At 39.3% G+C, this 17,698-nt stretch overlaps 1 protein-coding gene across 2 annotated transcripts in view; it reads left to right on the forward strand.

The window, feature by feature from the left end:
* The window catches only part of PGM1 (phosphoglucomutase 1), a 426,650-nt gene that overhangs the window by 57,626 nt on the left and 351,326 nt on the right, over positions 1-17,698 (forward strand). The window contains exon 1 of one of the 2 annotated variants that reach the window (XM_044085556.1): positions 4,072-4,376. The exons of the other annotated variant lie outside the window; for it this stretch is intronic. Coding sequence (XP_043941491.1) covers positions 4,119-4,376 — 258 coding nt within the window. The 5' untranslated portion in view covers positions 4,072-4,118. Of the gene's footprint in view, positions 1-4,071; positions 4,377-17,698 lie in introns of those variants that run through there. 2 annotated transcript variants of the gene reach the window in all.

The following is a 17,698-nucleotide window of genomic DNA, read 5'->3' on the forward strand; positions in this document are numbered from 1 at the left end:
TAGACAGTTCAATGGCTTTGTAGGTGGTGGGCCAGTGACCGATATCTCTTTATGGATATTGCATGCTACAGGTATTGTACGCAGTACACACAATGCTCTTATGTGATTGGGCACCAGGTTTTGAACCTCCTAGACTATTTCATTCCTTCATGAAAGTATGCGTATTGCTGTCTATATAGAGATATGGCCTTTTGATGCCAAATATGATACAAGAATGTATTCAGAGAGATCACATTTGGTACCAATGGGTCACATGTCTGTATTCCTCTGTTGCAGGGAGAGCTATGGGTTTACAAGACCAGAGAAGTGCTGCCTCAAATCTGTGACTCCTTTTTAGATCTAAGGATTATAGCTGCAGTCCACGGAACAGTGGTACAGTGTGTGAATATGCCAAAATGTATAAAGTTTGAGGCTGCAGTACTTCTGCTTCACCTACTCCAAGATAATCTCCATGATTATACAACAAAAATCTCGGGAGGATATCGCCTAATGTTGGAGTACAATATACAGCAAAGCCCTCCTGCAAAGTATTTTACTGGTACTGTAAGAATAGCTGTAATAAACTGGGAAATATTACTGTATTTGTAGATTAAAGAGTTTAAATGCTTGTTGATTGATTATTAGCTTAGTTGGCTTAATTTTAAAGGTAGATAAGTAACATGCACACTTGATTTGTAATTTTTGATGGTCATGGACTCTGTTTGACATGGATGAAATACTAGAAAGCCAGTGATCATAGTTCTAATTTATAGTTGTGTAGTGCAAAACTCCATTTTGGTGTGGCAAGTGTTAAACATTACCAAAGTCAGCAGTGCACATTTCACCATACATCTTTTAAGCCAGTTGCCTCTTGCATTTTGCTGCCATGTTTCTTCCTATTTACTTACTGGTTATGTGTTCATGCATGTCTGTTAAATACTGGAACTCCTCTTCTCAGGTCTGCTGTCTAAGTGGGCTCTGCTCAATAAGGCTAGCTCAATTAAAAGAAAAAAAAAGTTCTTAAATGAAAATCTTAATAGTATTAACATCAGAACTGAAACTGTTGTCTTGACTGTGTGTTTTTTAAGCATCTGAATAATTTAGGTATAAAGTAGGCAATTATGAAAGGGACTCAAAATATTCTAGTGCAGCTGTTCTTTAATACATGCATTTCTTTGGGTGAGAATGTAATGTCCAAATTTGTTGTCACGTTATACTAAAAGGTCAACCCTTCTAACCCTGTATTGATGGGAATAGTCCGTAAACATGCCTGGAAACTGGCTTATGCCAGATTTCCAAACTGTGTTATACAGTTAAAGATGTCGTAACTTTTTCCAGGGTATTGAATGCAGTACACGCACAGAACATAAATTGGCATTACATCAGAATATTTCTTTTTTTATGACTAAATACATTTAGTTTCACTGGAAATACTCTGCCACCAAAAGTCTTTCTAGCCGTCTTCAGTATTGAAATTATTTTTTTATGGATGGAGTGGTCTGTTTTGGATGCAGTATGTGATGAGTATAATTTCTGAAACTTCTAGTAAAAAAACTGTCAAAACAGATAAACCTGTACCTCATTTACTAAGTATCAAATTTAGACTTTGAGAAAAACGTCAGTAATTTAATCTGCCAGTTGGATTATATTTAATGTTTGTATAGGATTTAGTATGCAACTTTGGTCAGGGTTGTGAAATGTAGTCCATATCCCAAAAGACATTTTTTCTGGGTTGTTCAGTTCATGCATGTTTCTCTGTAAAGGTAACCTTTCCTGTCACAGAAAATGTTGGACAAACTCTAAATGTACATATGACTTGATGCTCCATAGTCTGGAGAAGACAGCAGGTAAATCTCTTGTACCCGAAGACCCCAACTATATGCATCCTTTAACTAGGTATCCTAACATGCTTTTCACAACTTTAAATCACATTTTAAACCATGACATGGGTGTACTCGCATACATTAATAGAAAACAAACCATAGTAACATTGTTTTTTATGCTCATTACTTGCCATCCATTAAACCTCATTCCTCCTGAACATGTATTGTTCCCACAAATTCTATTTATTTGTATATAATTTGTTCCCTTTTCTTAAAATCTTACTTCCACTTTTTCTCCTGTACAATATTCAGTACTTCAGATACAGCTTGTTTAGATTTTGATTTCAGTTTTATAGCATTTGCTTTTTATCACACCTAGTAGCATTAAACTTTGCTGTTGTATTACCATATCTGGGCTTCATATCCTGTGTCCCATGTCAAAAGAATTATTTCCTTAATTACATGTAATCTTTTGCTGGTATAAGGACACTTTTTTTCAGAGAATGTTTTGCTAGAAATTTTAAATTGGTCTCTGTGAATCTTTTGATGGTGACCAACCAGCAGATTTTGCTGCTCATGGTTTGTGGCATTCATTTCACAAAAGCTAGGGTTCTGGGTGGATAACTCAAAACGTTCTATAGTATAATAGCATGAGAATAAAACATTTATACTTCAATTATTTAACTGTATCACTGTTTTAACAAGTACAGATTAGCAGCACACATTTGAGGCTAGCATTTTATGATTCTGTACACTGCTGGCTTGTGTAATTGTATGCATTTAAGTATCCAAGTTGTTCTGAACTGCAAACCCATGGCTATTACAGGCATGATCTGAATTTTAGTATCTGATCGGTATGGCTATTATGATTTGATAAGTAGATAATACCTTGAAAGAAGGGTCAGTGCTCTTGAGTAACAAAATGGACAGTAAGCTGATGCAGTAGTTATTGTTGCCATGCATTGCCTGGTTCCTGCCTGGGTTGCCTTTTGTGTGGAGTCTGTGTGAATATTTGCTTGGTACTGCAGTTTCTACTCTTATCCCAAAGACTAACTTTTTTAAATTAGTGAGTTTTGGATTGCCATCCTTTCCAGAACTGGTTTTATGTCTTCATCTCATTAGCTGATGAGAGATGGGTCTATATTACTTCACCGAAGAATCGGGCCATTGAATGGTATTTCATCAGAAATGCCATTCATCAGACTTCCCTCTTGTAGAGGGCTGCACCCCCCAGACCCCCTGCTAATTTTATACACCAACTCTGAGATCACACTACAGTGGGAAAATTCAAATTTCCATATTTCCACTGTAATGCCATCTTTGTCCGAATGGTTCAAACTGCATGTTTGATAAAAAGCCATGCAATGAACCGATTCTTCAGTGAAGTAATAGGGACCTGATGAGATGGGCTGTTCTTCCCCTGACTGTGATTAGGATAAAGCATGGCTTTGGTGGCTATGTGCCAATCTTTCCTGTATCAGCTCCACTCCATTATGATGGGCCTTCACTCTAGCAGTATTGAGAGCTGAAAGGGAACCCACTCCCTCCTGTGTGGGCATATCCTAAACTCCCTGCTTGTGCCATCAGCCCCCCCCCCCCCGAGCTGATAGTCTAACTCAGGTTGTCAGGTCTGTAGTCTGAGCTTTATTCTCTATACCACCAACGCAAGCTGAGAAGATGGTCTTTCCAGACTCCTATATTAATTGGTAAAAGTTGGACTGTCTGTTTATAAAAAGCAACATTTACAGCCCCGTATTGTTTTATGGGATCATTTAAATACTGTCCGAGAAGCACTCCTTATTTTTTTAGACGTTTTACTGCAGGTTATAAGTACTGTGATTGCTGCTCCACCCTGTGGTCATACATTTGTAGGTGGCGTCCACTTCAGTATACTTTCATTGCTTGTACTGCATGCTTGTCATTAACTTAACATCAGCTAACCTGATACTTGAAGGACCTAATTTGCATAACTTCAGGATCTTTCCTTTTTCTTTGAATCCTAACTACATTTCAACAAGGCAATTCTATCCTTTTAGAACGTCTTTTTGCTCTGCATTCCATCATAATTTTATGGGGTCCTGTTTAAATTACTTTAAATCTCATCTGCCTGACAGTGATCTTCGTAGACAAGTGTACAGAAGCGTCTTCAGTTACTATAACTGCATTTAGCTCTCCTGGCCCAAAGAGCTATTTTTGGTTACTATCTTAGTTCAGCTGAACAAGTGAGAAGACTAGCCCTTTCCAGTATTTAAAATTCTTCTGCTTTAGATTTTCATCTTTTGGGTGTTATTTTATGCACTGTTGAACTGCAGAATTATGGATGACAGCCCTCTGCCTGTGCTGACTTTACCAACTCTCCCATATTATGACCAGAAACCAGGAACCAGTGGACTAAGGAAAAAAACTTACATTTTTGAGACCAAGGAGAACTATTTTTTAAACTTTATCCAGAGTATATTTTTTTCCATAGATTTAAGAGATCGACAGGGATCTACAATGGTGGTTGGCGGAGATGGACGTTATTTTAACAAGACTGCTGTAGAAATCATAGTTCAGATGGCTGCTGCTAATGGGGTTTGTATGTGCTTGATTTTTGGGGCTTGTAACAGCCCTCCATTTGTGTGCAAGTGATAATCATATTTCTTGGATACTGTTGCACAGTTTCTACATACGTAGTTTATTTTACTATGCATTTAGTCATGCAGGCATGTGAAAGTATTGTCCATTGTATATGCACAGGTGTTTCCTCTCCACATGTTCATGATTGCCAAATGAACAAGACTTCACCTAATGGTGTAGATAGTGGCTAAGGTGACACTTTTCTGTTTGGTCTTAAGTATTTTATTTTTTAGCTGATTTCTTTGTGGCTGTGCTGTAACTTTGTTAAGCACTAATGTGTTAAGGTAGTGAATTAGTAACTTTCATATGACAGTGTATTTTTCTTTGTGGGCGGAGGGGCTTCTGCATATTAGTTAAAAATATAGGAAATGTTTCATATCAGACAATGAGAAGATGCTGCTCATACTGCAGTCCTTTAACTATGCATTGATGTGTAACTTTGAATGTTAAACCTACTGTAACTGACTTGGTGCTGTTGCTTGAGGTGTGTAATGCCTTGGCTGTTAATATGATGACTAGCTCTAATTTACTTTTGGAGGCTTTTAGATGTTTTGTATGTACCAGTATTTGGTTTGTATTTTGTTTGCAGATGTAAGGATGGTTGCTTTCTGCTTGCATGCATTTCTTGATATCAAAACATGGATGTGAAATTACACTGTGTTGAGATGGCAAATAATGACACCAAAACCTGAGAATTTAACAGGCAAAGTATTGACAAACCGAGTTCATTGAACAACTGGTAATAAAGCAGTGGTTTATAATATTTTACACTGTAAATGGATAAAGGTAAAGATAAAATCCCATCCAGTATGCAAAAATAGATGTTGGTATCTAGAGTTTCTTAAGGAAGAGTTCAGCCTACAAAATATTCAAAGGTGAAATTCTGCATTAATATGATAATTTTAGGTGATATGACCTTGCGCGAGACAAAAATATCAGCTGGTCTACCGATCATATTTTAAAAAAATGGCACAATTACTACTAAAAAACAATGCAGTGGTACTCTGAAATAACTCATTTCACTGTAGTAAAAAAGTTATTGCTTTACATTCCTATTTATTTTTGGAAATACTCTGGAATTAGCCCATCAGTCAGACAGGGAAAGGTATTTTGTTCTTTATCATTGCATATCTGGTAGGCGATTTGAAAATGCTGAGCATCATACCTAGTCTGCATTGCTGAAGTTTCATTGTGGCAGTCCCCTGTAGAAGCCTGCAAGTCTGTTCAGCTTTTTAACTATACAAGTGTTTCATTTTGTTGCCACTGGTTGTTTTTTAACCATGCAATTTTATTTCCCTGTGGACATCCATGAACATGTGGATTGCTGTACACTGAGGTTTTATTTATGAGGTGTAACAGCTGATGCACAAAGGAGCAAATAACAATTGCTGTATGTTTGAAACCAGTGGCGCCACCAGCAGACACGTGGATTAGTGTTTTTCATTTGTGGCACCCTTAGCTACTCTCTGAGTATGTAAAAAAAAAAATGATATAGATTTTTTTTATTTTGCTAGTTAGAAATTCCAAACATGCATTAGTATGGCAGTACATGTATTATTTTACTGTGGAGAAGTGGTATAGTATGCATGTATTTGTTTTTTTTCTTATGTGCTTTTATCCATGTTAACACAACTGTAGCAGAACAGAGTTAAAAGGCAGCAAAGGAAAGTGTAAACAGCAAGTTAAAATGTTTTAACAGGCTTACAGAGGAACAACTCAACAGCAATACTGAAGTATGAAAAGGCCTTTGAGAGCAATATGAGTGACTGGAACTATTAAATGAGTAGGAGGACTGATTAACTGCATTTAGAAGGTGCACGTACCAAAGTGAGCATAGTTTTGGTAGTGGGACGTTTCCACAAACTGGAAATCTGTGTGTTTCTGTAGGTGAGGAAACTTATTTCAGAGCAACACATATCAGTGGCCAAAGTTTTTGACACTAGATCCCTGGCTAAGGTCTTAAAATGGTAGGTGCTGAATGTGAATGAAATGACCCATGTTTGGATCTTGCTTATACTGCTCTGATTGTATGGCCAGTCAGGTAGAGTGGAATGAGTTGAATGAGAGCAGAAGGCAGGCTTGGCTCATTTATGGGTACAACAGGAGGGAATGAGTAAGGGAACAGTTGTGCATCTTAACTTTAAAAATTGAGTAAGTGCATTTCAGTTATTACATCGTAATGTGTGTATGGTTGGAGTTGAGATGCATTTACAGTTTTGTCCTAATTTTAACTTTCCTTAAGGTTATGTGATCTCTAGCAATGTTTTATTAAGTAAAGGATAGAAATTGGTGAAGCCCCATGCATGTGGTTTTGGGGGACATATGCCTCCACTAGTGTTTTTTTTTTTTTTTTTAATTAAAATTGGCAGTGACTTGACAAACCCTATAATATCTAGTCCAGGTAGTGGTAGAGGCACCTTTGGGAAGCCTCATCAACCTTGAGGATAGCTTACTGTTTTGTGATAATGTGTGAGCTTGTAATGGTTCTTATTAATGGCATTGTAATGCTAAATGCTGATGAAATGGGTGCCAAAGTTCTGCCACAGTATTGAAGTTGGGAGAGTTTTAATATTTATTGGTCTGCTGTAAGAGTGAAAGAGAGAGGATTGTTGCCCTGCAAAGATTATTTTTGTATTGCCAGGCATTGCCTTGAAATTGGTGGCAGTACTGAAAACAGGAGATGTACCATTAACGCACACAAACATGTGCACAGAGACAGATGCGCTTGAGTCTTGGTATTCAAAAAGCAATAATTGTATTCTTGTTCCCAAATTAGAGAACCTGGGGTGTGGGGGGGTAGTAAATGGTTGTTTTTGAAGCAAATATCTTGTTCTCAATTAAGAATTTTTATGCAGTTTTTGAATGCAGTTATACTCCAGGCAATTAACAGCCTGTCTGACCACCATTGTTGATCACTGCTGTAACTGGGAGGGTCTGAACCAGAAATTGAAAGCCAACAAAATTTTTTTTTTATGGAAAAGTAACCGACTTGGAGCATAATTGCACTTGTTGAATGCATTTTTGGGGGAAGAAGTGTACCATTGGGCATCTTCTGTAAAGCATGTCTGATGTAGTAAGCCAAACTTAATGTGGGAAACAGTCTCAAGACTATTTTGGGTGAGGCTTCCAAGATGGCTGCACATTGAGTAACAGCTTAATTCTTGCTCTCCCATTGTGAAAACATACTCCGCAGAGAAGGCCAGTAGATTTGTGTTTCTGCGTAAATTTCAGTAACTGGCTAGTAAGTTCACTGCCTGGATGCCAAGAAAAAAAAAAAAACAGAGGACCCAAAGGAAAATCTGTTACAAAAGGTGAGGAAAAAACACTGACTGGGAAAAATACAGCAGCTGTTCAGTAAATGCAAGCTCCTGACATGACTCTGGTAACCTAGAGGAAAGCATAAGACAGCTGCACACAGACTTTGTTAAAGTAAACGAAACACTGATGGGGGTATATCAACTCAAACAACAAGATTCTGGAAAAAATGGAAGAAGCTTTAAACATATATTCTGATGAGGTGATAAAACTGCAAAAATCAGAGGTTGAAACAAAGAAAAGGCTGGATGAATATGAGACTGCTCAAGAAGAGATGTTCCAAAAATATTGGAGGATAGAGCATGTAGGGACAACCTGAGAATTTTCAGCTGTACCAGCTGGAAGGAGCAGACTATATATTAATCTTATGAAAGCACAAATAAGCAACTGGACTGGTATTCCACAGCAGGAATTGTTAATTGAAAGGGCACATCATGTGTAAGCTCCAAACCAGGCTATGTGAAAGCAACCTACACCTTTTAATAGTAAAGATGCAATGCGAACAGCAGGAGTGGATTCTGACAAAACTGGCAGAAAGACAGAGTACTAAAAGTGGAAGACAGTTGAGCATTTGTGGAGAATGATTACTCGCTGTACACCAAGTAGAAGAGGAGTAAATTTATTCCGCCATTTAGGGAATGTTGAGAAGCAGGTGGGAGATTCAAAATGCTGTAGCCAGCTGTCTTCAAAATATTTTTTCTGGAGGGACAAAATGATTATTTTTTTGATGAAGTACATACTAAGGAGGAAATACAAAAGTGTGCATAACAAATAGTGAGCTGTGAAATGGGAGGAGATTCTGCTTCGTGTTCTTCTGGTAATAAAGGCTGTGACGCCCCTGCATTGGCCCAGTAATCAAGGAGCCTCAATCCTCACCACTAACACCAGTGAGGGATGTGCACATTGGGAGGATGAGAAGTACACACGTAGTAAAGTACAATTTCCCTTAAGAGTGCGCAGAGATCAGTCAGTCTGGTGTCTCCTTTCTCCAGATCCCCAGTAAGACTCCCCACTGACACAGCTATAGGGTTAAGATCTCAGCCGAGTGGACAAGTCAAAACTTCCAGCACCCTCTCTGTCCAACCAGTGCTTCATGTCCCTGCCCAAGTAGCAGACACCCACACACACTTTCAGATTTGATTTACACACACACACACACACACACACACACACACACACACGCACTTTGAGATTTGATTTATACACATACACACACACTTTAAGATTTGATTTATGTACACACACATGCACTTTGAGATCTGATTTACACACACACACACACACACACACACACACACACACACACACACACACACACACACACACACACACCTGGGGAAGGCTGGCACAGGTTTACTAGCTATGCCCCCTTCTGCCCAGACTATAAGGTAGTTATCACTGCCACCAACCACTACTTATCAGCTACTGTAAAGGCCCTTACCAAAGGGTGACCAATTCTACTGTGCAATGTTACTAGGCTATTCCAGAGTGGCCTGTGCAGTATCACCAAGTACATGTCCAAGTACTCTTAAGAGCTTAAATATCTCTAAACAAAACCAGCCACAATTAAAAGGTTTAAATATATTTAATAATAAAAGCACAAGACAATACTCATTAACTCAACACAGTGACAATGGAGTTCAGAATCACAGGAAATAGTTTAAAACAACATTGCAGGACAGTCTCACATAAATACAGAAAATGTCTAGACTAATCGTGCTACATTCCTATCTATCTCTAAGAGAAATACTATGATCTAAGTCTTGTTTACAGAGCCAAAGACAAGTGCTAGTGAGAGGATGTTTACAGGTCCAGCACAAGATACAAAATGCACAGACTTTCTCTCGGAGATGGTTCTTGAATTAATAATGCACATTAATGCTGGGATATCTCAGATTACAGCAACAAAAAAGTATTCTCGCCACAACGTCGAACCAAACACAATTTATTAAAATGACAAAGCTTTTGGATATACAAACAGTCCTTCCTCAGAGTCTTACAAAAAGTAAAAGCTCAAGCTAGTATTTATAGTAAAAACATGACACAGCCATTAATTAGATAGGATGAACACCCAATTTTTAAAGAAACAGAAATAGCAAAAAATAACAGGTATACACACACACACTTCATTTCTTCTTAATTTTCCTTTATTTTTCAAGACAGGTTTCAAAGTAACCTGCTTATTTAATCCTGGACCCTTATCGGCTTGAAGCCTAACTATCCATTCATATTCCTTGGTGTCCACAATGTTGTTATGGTCACCACACCTAATATCAGAGTAGACTATGAACATAACTCTGAAATCAAATTCATGTTCAACGCCCATCTGGGAAATGTGGCAAGCAAGTGAATTACTATAAACATTCCTACGGATCTCTGACCTATGTTCAATAATTCTATCCTTTAATCGCCTAGTTGATTTTCCCACATAAAAACCTAGGCACTTTTTACATGTCACAAGATATATAATGCTAGAAGTATTACATGTTGCTGTACAGTGAAAAATAAACTTTATACCACTATTAGGATGTATAAATTCGGGACACGAATTAATACTATTACAGCAAGAACAATTATAACACGGAAATGTACCAATTCTATTAAATTCACTGCCTTGCACTTTATTCAAAGCAAAATCCTTATAACATAACAAGCGTTTTTAAATTTGTTACAATTCCTATAGCTAAACAGAGGTTGTTCTGGAAGCCAATTTTCATGGCCAGTTATAGATTTTAAAATAAGCCAATTCTTTCTAATAATATTCTCAACAGTTTTACTAATTCTGCTGTACGTCATTGGGTATCTAAAGAGTTGAGCCTTGCTACGATTATTAACATTAAGGTCTTGAGCAGAAAAATAAGGTTTAGCAAGAGAATATCTATGCCTCCCTCCTAGCTGTCTCAATTTCTATTGCACTATAGCCCCTATCCAAAAAGTTTTCAGACAACTCCTACATCTGAGTATTGCATACATCCAATTCAGTATCGAGTCTACTGACTCTCAAGTATTGACTCTCTAAAATACTTTTAAATGATCTCCCTGCATGCATACTTCTCTTATGATATTTATTAACCTGAACATCCTTCCTATAAACACTAGTTTGTATCCCTTGTTCAGTATTCAAGAGTTGTATGTCCAAAAAACTCAGGGACTGGTCAGGCTCTACTTTTCAAGGATCTGCATATTGCCTTGTATACTTCTGCTCAAAACCTTCTGCAGTACGTGTACAACATTCCATGTTCTTTCCTTCCGGAAGCCTTGACTGTTAACATTTATTTTTCCTTCATTGGCCTGTGGAGGTGGATTAGCCTGTCTCTACAATGCCCATGCACTACAAATCCACTGTCTCGCCCCATACCTTCCATTTTTTTTTTTTGCTTCTTTTGTTTACTTTCTGCTATACAGGTGATTGTTTCTTTGTATCTGGCCCTTTCTTCATGATCCTCACTCATATAAAGGTAAAAAAAATTGCCAATAGAAGAGGCCCTGGCAATTTTAATTGGGAGCACTTGACTTCAGTGTTTTTGTTGAACTGTCAGATTGACAGCTGCTGCTGAGATAAAGTACGTTGCTCCCTTGGCATTCTGACTGTGCACCAATCTTCCAATATCCACAAACAATCTGTTACTGGATATTATGCCATCAAGCCACTGATGAAAATGGCTTGCTGCATCCCTAAATTGAGGAATCCATAAATGGCTTTAATTACTTGACACTTGGTGGTGAGCTTTTCTGTAGGACTAAAATGATTCATGTCACACTGCCAGCCCAGCTATCTGCAATTTTGAAAATAATCATGTCATGTGTGAATATCAGCATGATTCATATTCTTATCTAAGCAAATGTATTAGAATTATATGTTATGTGTATATTAAACTACTAGTGTAGAAGTGTGTGTCAAACAAAGTTTGTACAGTACTGAGCTTCAAGGATGTGTCCACAGTGTACCATGCTGGCTTAGAACAGAAATGTATATAAACTGTGCAAATGTAAGTTTTTAACAGTAGAAATGAGAACATACAGAGTTTACTTGCAAAACTTCAAGAAAATAGTTGAAATTAAATTTATGATTGCACTATAAAAGTTGGTTTCAATGCAACAGCAGACATAATGTCTAGAGCTGGAAGTTTTTTTTGTATTGTCTTGAAAAGAGAAGTAATTACTTGGTTTGAGATGTAGAAGTGTTTTATTGTTTTATGACTGACTTCCAGGATCTGCAAACATCTGAGAGATGCATTTTTCACGGAGAGACACTAAATTCTGTTAGTTTCTGATAATGGGGGATTTAGCTTGGGAACTGAAAGTCAGGTGACAAAAAATGATGTCATCCAAGCTTACTCTGCTGTAATATTTGATATTAATTTCAGAACTCTCTCTCAGAGAGACGGGGTGTTTTTATATTTTGTCTTTGACCTAACAAGAACATCCACTCATCATCGGTTCCCTATTAGAACCGCAAAGGTCCACGTACACAAATACAGAAATGTCAGCATGTATTCAGCAAACCGCAAAAACCCCAATCGTCCTGAAGAGCGAAATTCGAAATGTTGAATTGTCATAGTTGGCCCTTCTGCGGTACAGCTCCTTAAGGTAAGTGTGTGATAGTTACGGACCTTAGGGTTAGAGTGTGGGTTAAGGTAAGTGCATACATGGTAGTATATGCAAGCTTTACTTTAGGGTTAGAAGTAGGGTTTTGTTTAGTGCATGTATGTGGTTTATTTTGTTTGGGTAGGTAGTATGTAGTGGGCGGTGGGGTTGGCCAACTATGACTATTAGAGATTTTGAATTTGTGGTTTAGGAAGTTAGGTGTTCACGGTTCATGCAATATGTGTCGCTGTTTCCGTATTCACTGAAAAGGAATTTTGTGCTTATAATATCAACCCTCATCATCAGCTCTGCACTTGCCTTGTTGTAAGTTTCTAGGGCATAATAACTCCATTAGTCAGATAGGAATATAGTAAAGTATAGCTTAGATGTTTTCTTTATTTATTTGAGACTGTCCTGCAATGTTTTAAATATTTCCTGTAATTTTAAACTCTGATGTAACTGATTTGCTTACTGAGTATTATCTTGTTCTTTTATTTATTAAATATATTTAAACCTTTCAACTGTGGCTGGTCTGTGTAGAGATATTTAAGCTCTTCGAGTACTTGCATATCTATTTGACACTGAACAGGCCACTCCTAAATAGCCTTGCTCTTGGTCAGACTACCATTTGGATTAATAGTCACATTACACAATAAGATTGGACACCCTTTGTTAAGGGTCTTAAAGTAGCTAATAAGAGTTGACTGGTGGCAGTCGGAACTACCTTATAGTCTGGACAGTAGGGGGCATAGCTAGTAAACCTGTGTCAGCCTTTCCCAGGTGTGTGTGTGTGTATGTGTGTGTGTATATATATATATATATATATATATATATATATATATCAAATCTCAAGGAGTGTGTGTGTCAGCTACTTGGGCAGGGACATAAAGCGCTGGTTGGACAGAGAGTGTACTGGAGATCTTGGTTTCGCCACTCAGCTGAGATCTCAACCCTATAGCGGTGCCAGTGGGGAGTCTTATTGGGGATCTGGAGAAACCAGGAGAAACCAGCCCCAGACTGACTGATCTGCATGTGCTCTTAAGGAAAATTGCACTGTATTGTGTGTGTACTTGTCATACTCCCAGTGCGCACATTCCCCAGTGTTGCTGGTCATCAGAATTGAGGCTCCTAATTACTGGGCCAGTGCAGGGACATCACAATTCTTGTGAATTTTTTAATTTTAATATAGGCACATGGTGCCCTGATTTGTATTACCAGATATATGAAAGGAAAACATGTAAGTGCATATTCTAAGGGGTAATAATTACATAGACTGGTTAGTTCATCGGCAGCTGGTAGTAACATGAAAAACAGCCAGCTAGAACTGGCAGAGAAGTACATTACCATTCCTTCTTAGTTCGGTGTACCTTCACGCTTGATTTAACTGTGAGTAGCAGTAGGAAGAGGAATGGATAACTGGGTCAGTTGTCCAGATTTTAGTTTTAATGCAGGAATAGCTGCAACACAAGATACTAAACAAGCAGCAGGCTTTGCTATCCTCAAATGGAATGTACCAAACCAGTAATAGCAACATCTGTCAGAAATGCTAACTTATCTCATTCCTTTTCAGGATGCTAGCTATAAAGTCTGGAAGATGAGCTGAAGAATGGAGGTTTAGAACCCCTTCTTACTGATAACATGTTTGACACATTGACACAGAATCATTTTCAATAATGCATGCAGCTTGTGTACATATTCTGTATATATGGTAATTCTTGGTATGGCAGTTCATTCTTGCAGCCATGGTTCCTTGTACTGTAGTTGTGGAAAACACTACATCTTGTGTCATGACATCACATTGTATTTTGAGGCTGCTGTGGTGCAGCGGTTAGTGTTGTCTACTCACAGCAAGAGGTTCTATGGTTCGGTTCTTGGCTAGAGCACCTTCTCTGTGGAGTCTGCATGATGTTCTTAGTGTTTCACTGTTGCAGTCATCACATTTGGGTTATCTGCTTGCAGTAGCCCTCAGTCGGCCTGATTATCAAAGTCTTGATTCCTGCGTTGGTTGCTGTCTCATCTTCCATGATGTCAGGTAGTCTGGTATAAAGCATGCAGCTGATGCCATTACATCAGTCTTTCTTGCTGTGTGGTGCCTGAAGCAGAAGCAGTTTGCAAGTGCCCATCAGTCGACTCCTGAAGAGTTTCAGAACCAAAGTCTTCAACTAAGCTAAGTACCCTGTTGGGGAAACTTTTTCTTGCTCTAAACTGATGTCAGTAAAAGTCCGTAATTGTATTTCTTGTGGAAAGCAAATACCTCATAAAGATTTTCATTCGTACTGTATTCCTTGCCTAGGCCCTGACCATGGCGTACCTCACTGTCAGTTTTGTGCCTTATTTAAACAACAAACTATTCGTCGGTATATTTACACTTCTAAATATTTTGGTACTCAGTTCAATTACCCAGATATGGCTTCGGTAAGCCACCCGACTACCAGCATTCTGAAAAAAACGCAAAGATAAAGACAAAAGGACCATCGAGGTCCATAGCTGCTGACAACGCTTCTCCTGAGCTAGTCACCAGTTCGCCAGTACTCTGAGGTGCTTTCGTAGCCCCTGATACCAGCTACTTTAGATTTGCAGACCTCTACTGAGACCCATTTGGAGTCTGGTATGCCGCGAGATGCTTCAACTGTGGAACCTGTGGATATCTCTACCTTGGATGGGTCCGGAGCCGCTGTGCTGGGCACCGGCTTCTGAGGTTGTATTCAGGCCTACTGACTTGCATATTAAACCGATGCCATCATCTTCTTCAAGGCCTAAAACTCGATCCATGCCTAGAAAGCCAACATCCAGACCGCAACAGCATGGTCAGGCCTCTATGCCTAAAAATCAAATGATAAGAATGGCTGACAACTTTATTACTTTAATCAAGGGAAGCCAACCTTCCACCTCTAAGAGACCAAGGACTGAACTTGCTTATGATTCTTCTGATCAGGATTCTGAAATTTCTGTTTCCTCTGATGACCGGGATTTACCTTTATCTACCTATGAGGATTCTGATGCAGAGGACTCTATTCCCTCTGCTTCCCCTCCAGGGGATTTCTCTTTTGGTGAAACCTTGCATACTCTTAGGGAGCATTTTCTCTGGGAAAGCCAGTATTACTCTGATTCTAAAAAGAGGCTTAGGGATTTCTTACTCCTGCCCCAACACAGGACTTTAGCTATCCCCCCTGTACTGGACATTGTTGATGATGCCTTTTCAGAATCTAGCTTGGCCCCTGACTCCTTAGCTCCTGCTCCCAGAAAACCAGATAAATATTACAGGGTTCCTGACACTCAAGTTCCTCTTTAAAAATCCTACTGTGGATCCTGAGACCATTTCACAGGGACCCAAGGGCATTAAGGCTACTACTGCCAAAAATCCTACCCCATCTGATAGAGATTCCAGGGCGCTGGATAGATGGGGTAAGAAGGCATACACTTCTGCAACCTTGGCCTTTAGGGCCTTAAACTGCCAGTTTCATATGTTAAAGTATTAGCAGCATATTATTGGATTGCTTAAACAGAAACTGATGTTGATTCTTGACTGTGCTGAAAGTAAAGATTTACAGGATTTAATGCATTCTGCTGAACAAGTTGGAAAACGTACTTTGCACTGTGGTTTTGATTCACTAGAGGCATCTTGTAGGGCTGCTGTTACTGGGTCTGTACTTAGAAGGCATGCTTGGCTTAAGGAGCAATCTTTGCCAGATCATGTTAAAGCTAAATTGCTGGATGCTCCCTTAAACCAGGACCACCTGTTTGGCAACAAAGCAGAAGAAGTACTTAAAAAAGATGGAGGAAAAAGCTAAATTTATGCAAACTTAAAGATTTCCTGCAAGTGCAGCCTCCAAGATTTAGTAGCCATTGGCCCTCTAAGAATTGGTCCTTTCCTGCTTCTTCCAGGCCTTCAGTCCAAACCCAGAGCCAGCAGAACACCCAGGCTTCAGTCCCAAGGTACGCACAAGATTTAGCAGTGGTGGGCCCTCACTTCCAAAGCAGGGAGTAGTAACCCCCCCCCCCCCATGGTAAACTGTCTCAATGACTTAACTTTAAAACTTCCAAACCCTTCTCAACTGATTGCTCCTTTAGGGGGATAGATTGCTCTGCAGGCAAAAAACTGGGAACTCATTACCCAGGACAAATGGGTTTTAAATATAGTTTCCCAAGGATACAGATTCCACTTCCTCACTTTACCAACTCCAAACGGTTGGCAAGATCTACCACCAAATCAGTGGGCAGAGGCTCAAAAGCAAGTTCTCTCAAGTATAAGGGCTATTCAAACTGTCCCAGAAGAGGAAAGGGGACAAGGTTTCTACTCAAGACTTTTCCTGATGCCCAGAAAAGACAACTCCTGGCGTCCTATCATGGACCTCTCTATCCTAAACACCTTTTTGGTGATCCCAAAATTCAAGATGCTAACTCTTCACTAGTTGCTTCCTATGCTAGCAAGGATGCCTGATTGGCAACACTGGATTTAAAGGAAGCCTTACCTGCACATCCCAATCGGGGAATCTTGCAGAAGATACCTATAATGCTTCAAAGCAGGCTTCATGCACTATCAGTTCTCTGCACTGCCCTTTGGCTTATCTACTGCACCCAGGATATTCACAAAGTGCCTAGCTCCAGTCATTGCATTTTGCAGGCAAAGAAATATTCAGATATACCCATACCTGGACGATCGTCTAATTCAGGCAGAAAGCCAGGACATACTATTGAATCATCTGGCATTTGTACAAAAAGGTGCTAACTTCTCTGGGGTACACCATAAACGAAAAGAAATCACAACTTGTACCCTGCCAACAAATTGTATTACTGGGAGCAAGCTTGAACACAACTTCCCAGATGGCTTTCCTCACGCCAGAGAAACAAGTTCGTTTGACAACCTACTTCAAACTAATGGCCACAAAGACCGTGCTATCTGCAAGACAAATGCTGCAAGCCTTTGGGTTCATGGCCTCCTGCATTCTCCTAATTCCATATGCAAGATTGCATATGAGGAAACCACAATGGTATCTAAAAAGCCAATGGTGTCAACATTCTCAGGATCTAGAAGCAATGATTCCTATCATACCTTGCCTACAGATGGAGTTGCTTTGGTGGGCAGAGGCCTGCCACCAAAACAAGGGACTGCCCTTCACTCTACCCCCTGTTGCCCAAACCCTAACAGACACATCAGACTATGCATGGGAGGCTCACTTGGCAGGGAAGTGCATTCAGGGCAAATGGAACCCAAGTCAAATGCACATGCATATCGATCAAAAAAATGTTAGCTGTACAGAATGCTCTGACAGCCTTCAAGGACCACATTTTTCCATGGCAATTAATGGTAAAGATGGACAACAGCACTGCTATATGGTATATAAACAAGCAGGGGGGAGCCCACTCATACCCTC

The sequence above is a fragment of the Protopterus annectens genome, chromosome 10.part0 (genome assembly GCF_019279795.1).
Source record: "Protopterus annectens isolate FY-2018-M chromosome 10.part0, PAN1.0, whole genome shotgun sequence".
Classification (NCBI taxonomy): domain Eukaryota; kingdom Metazoa; phylum Chordata; order Ceratodontiformes; family Protopteridae; genus Protopterus; species Protopterus annectens.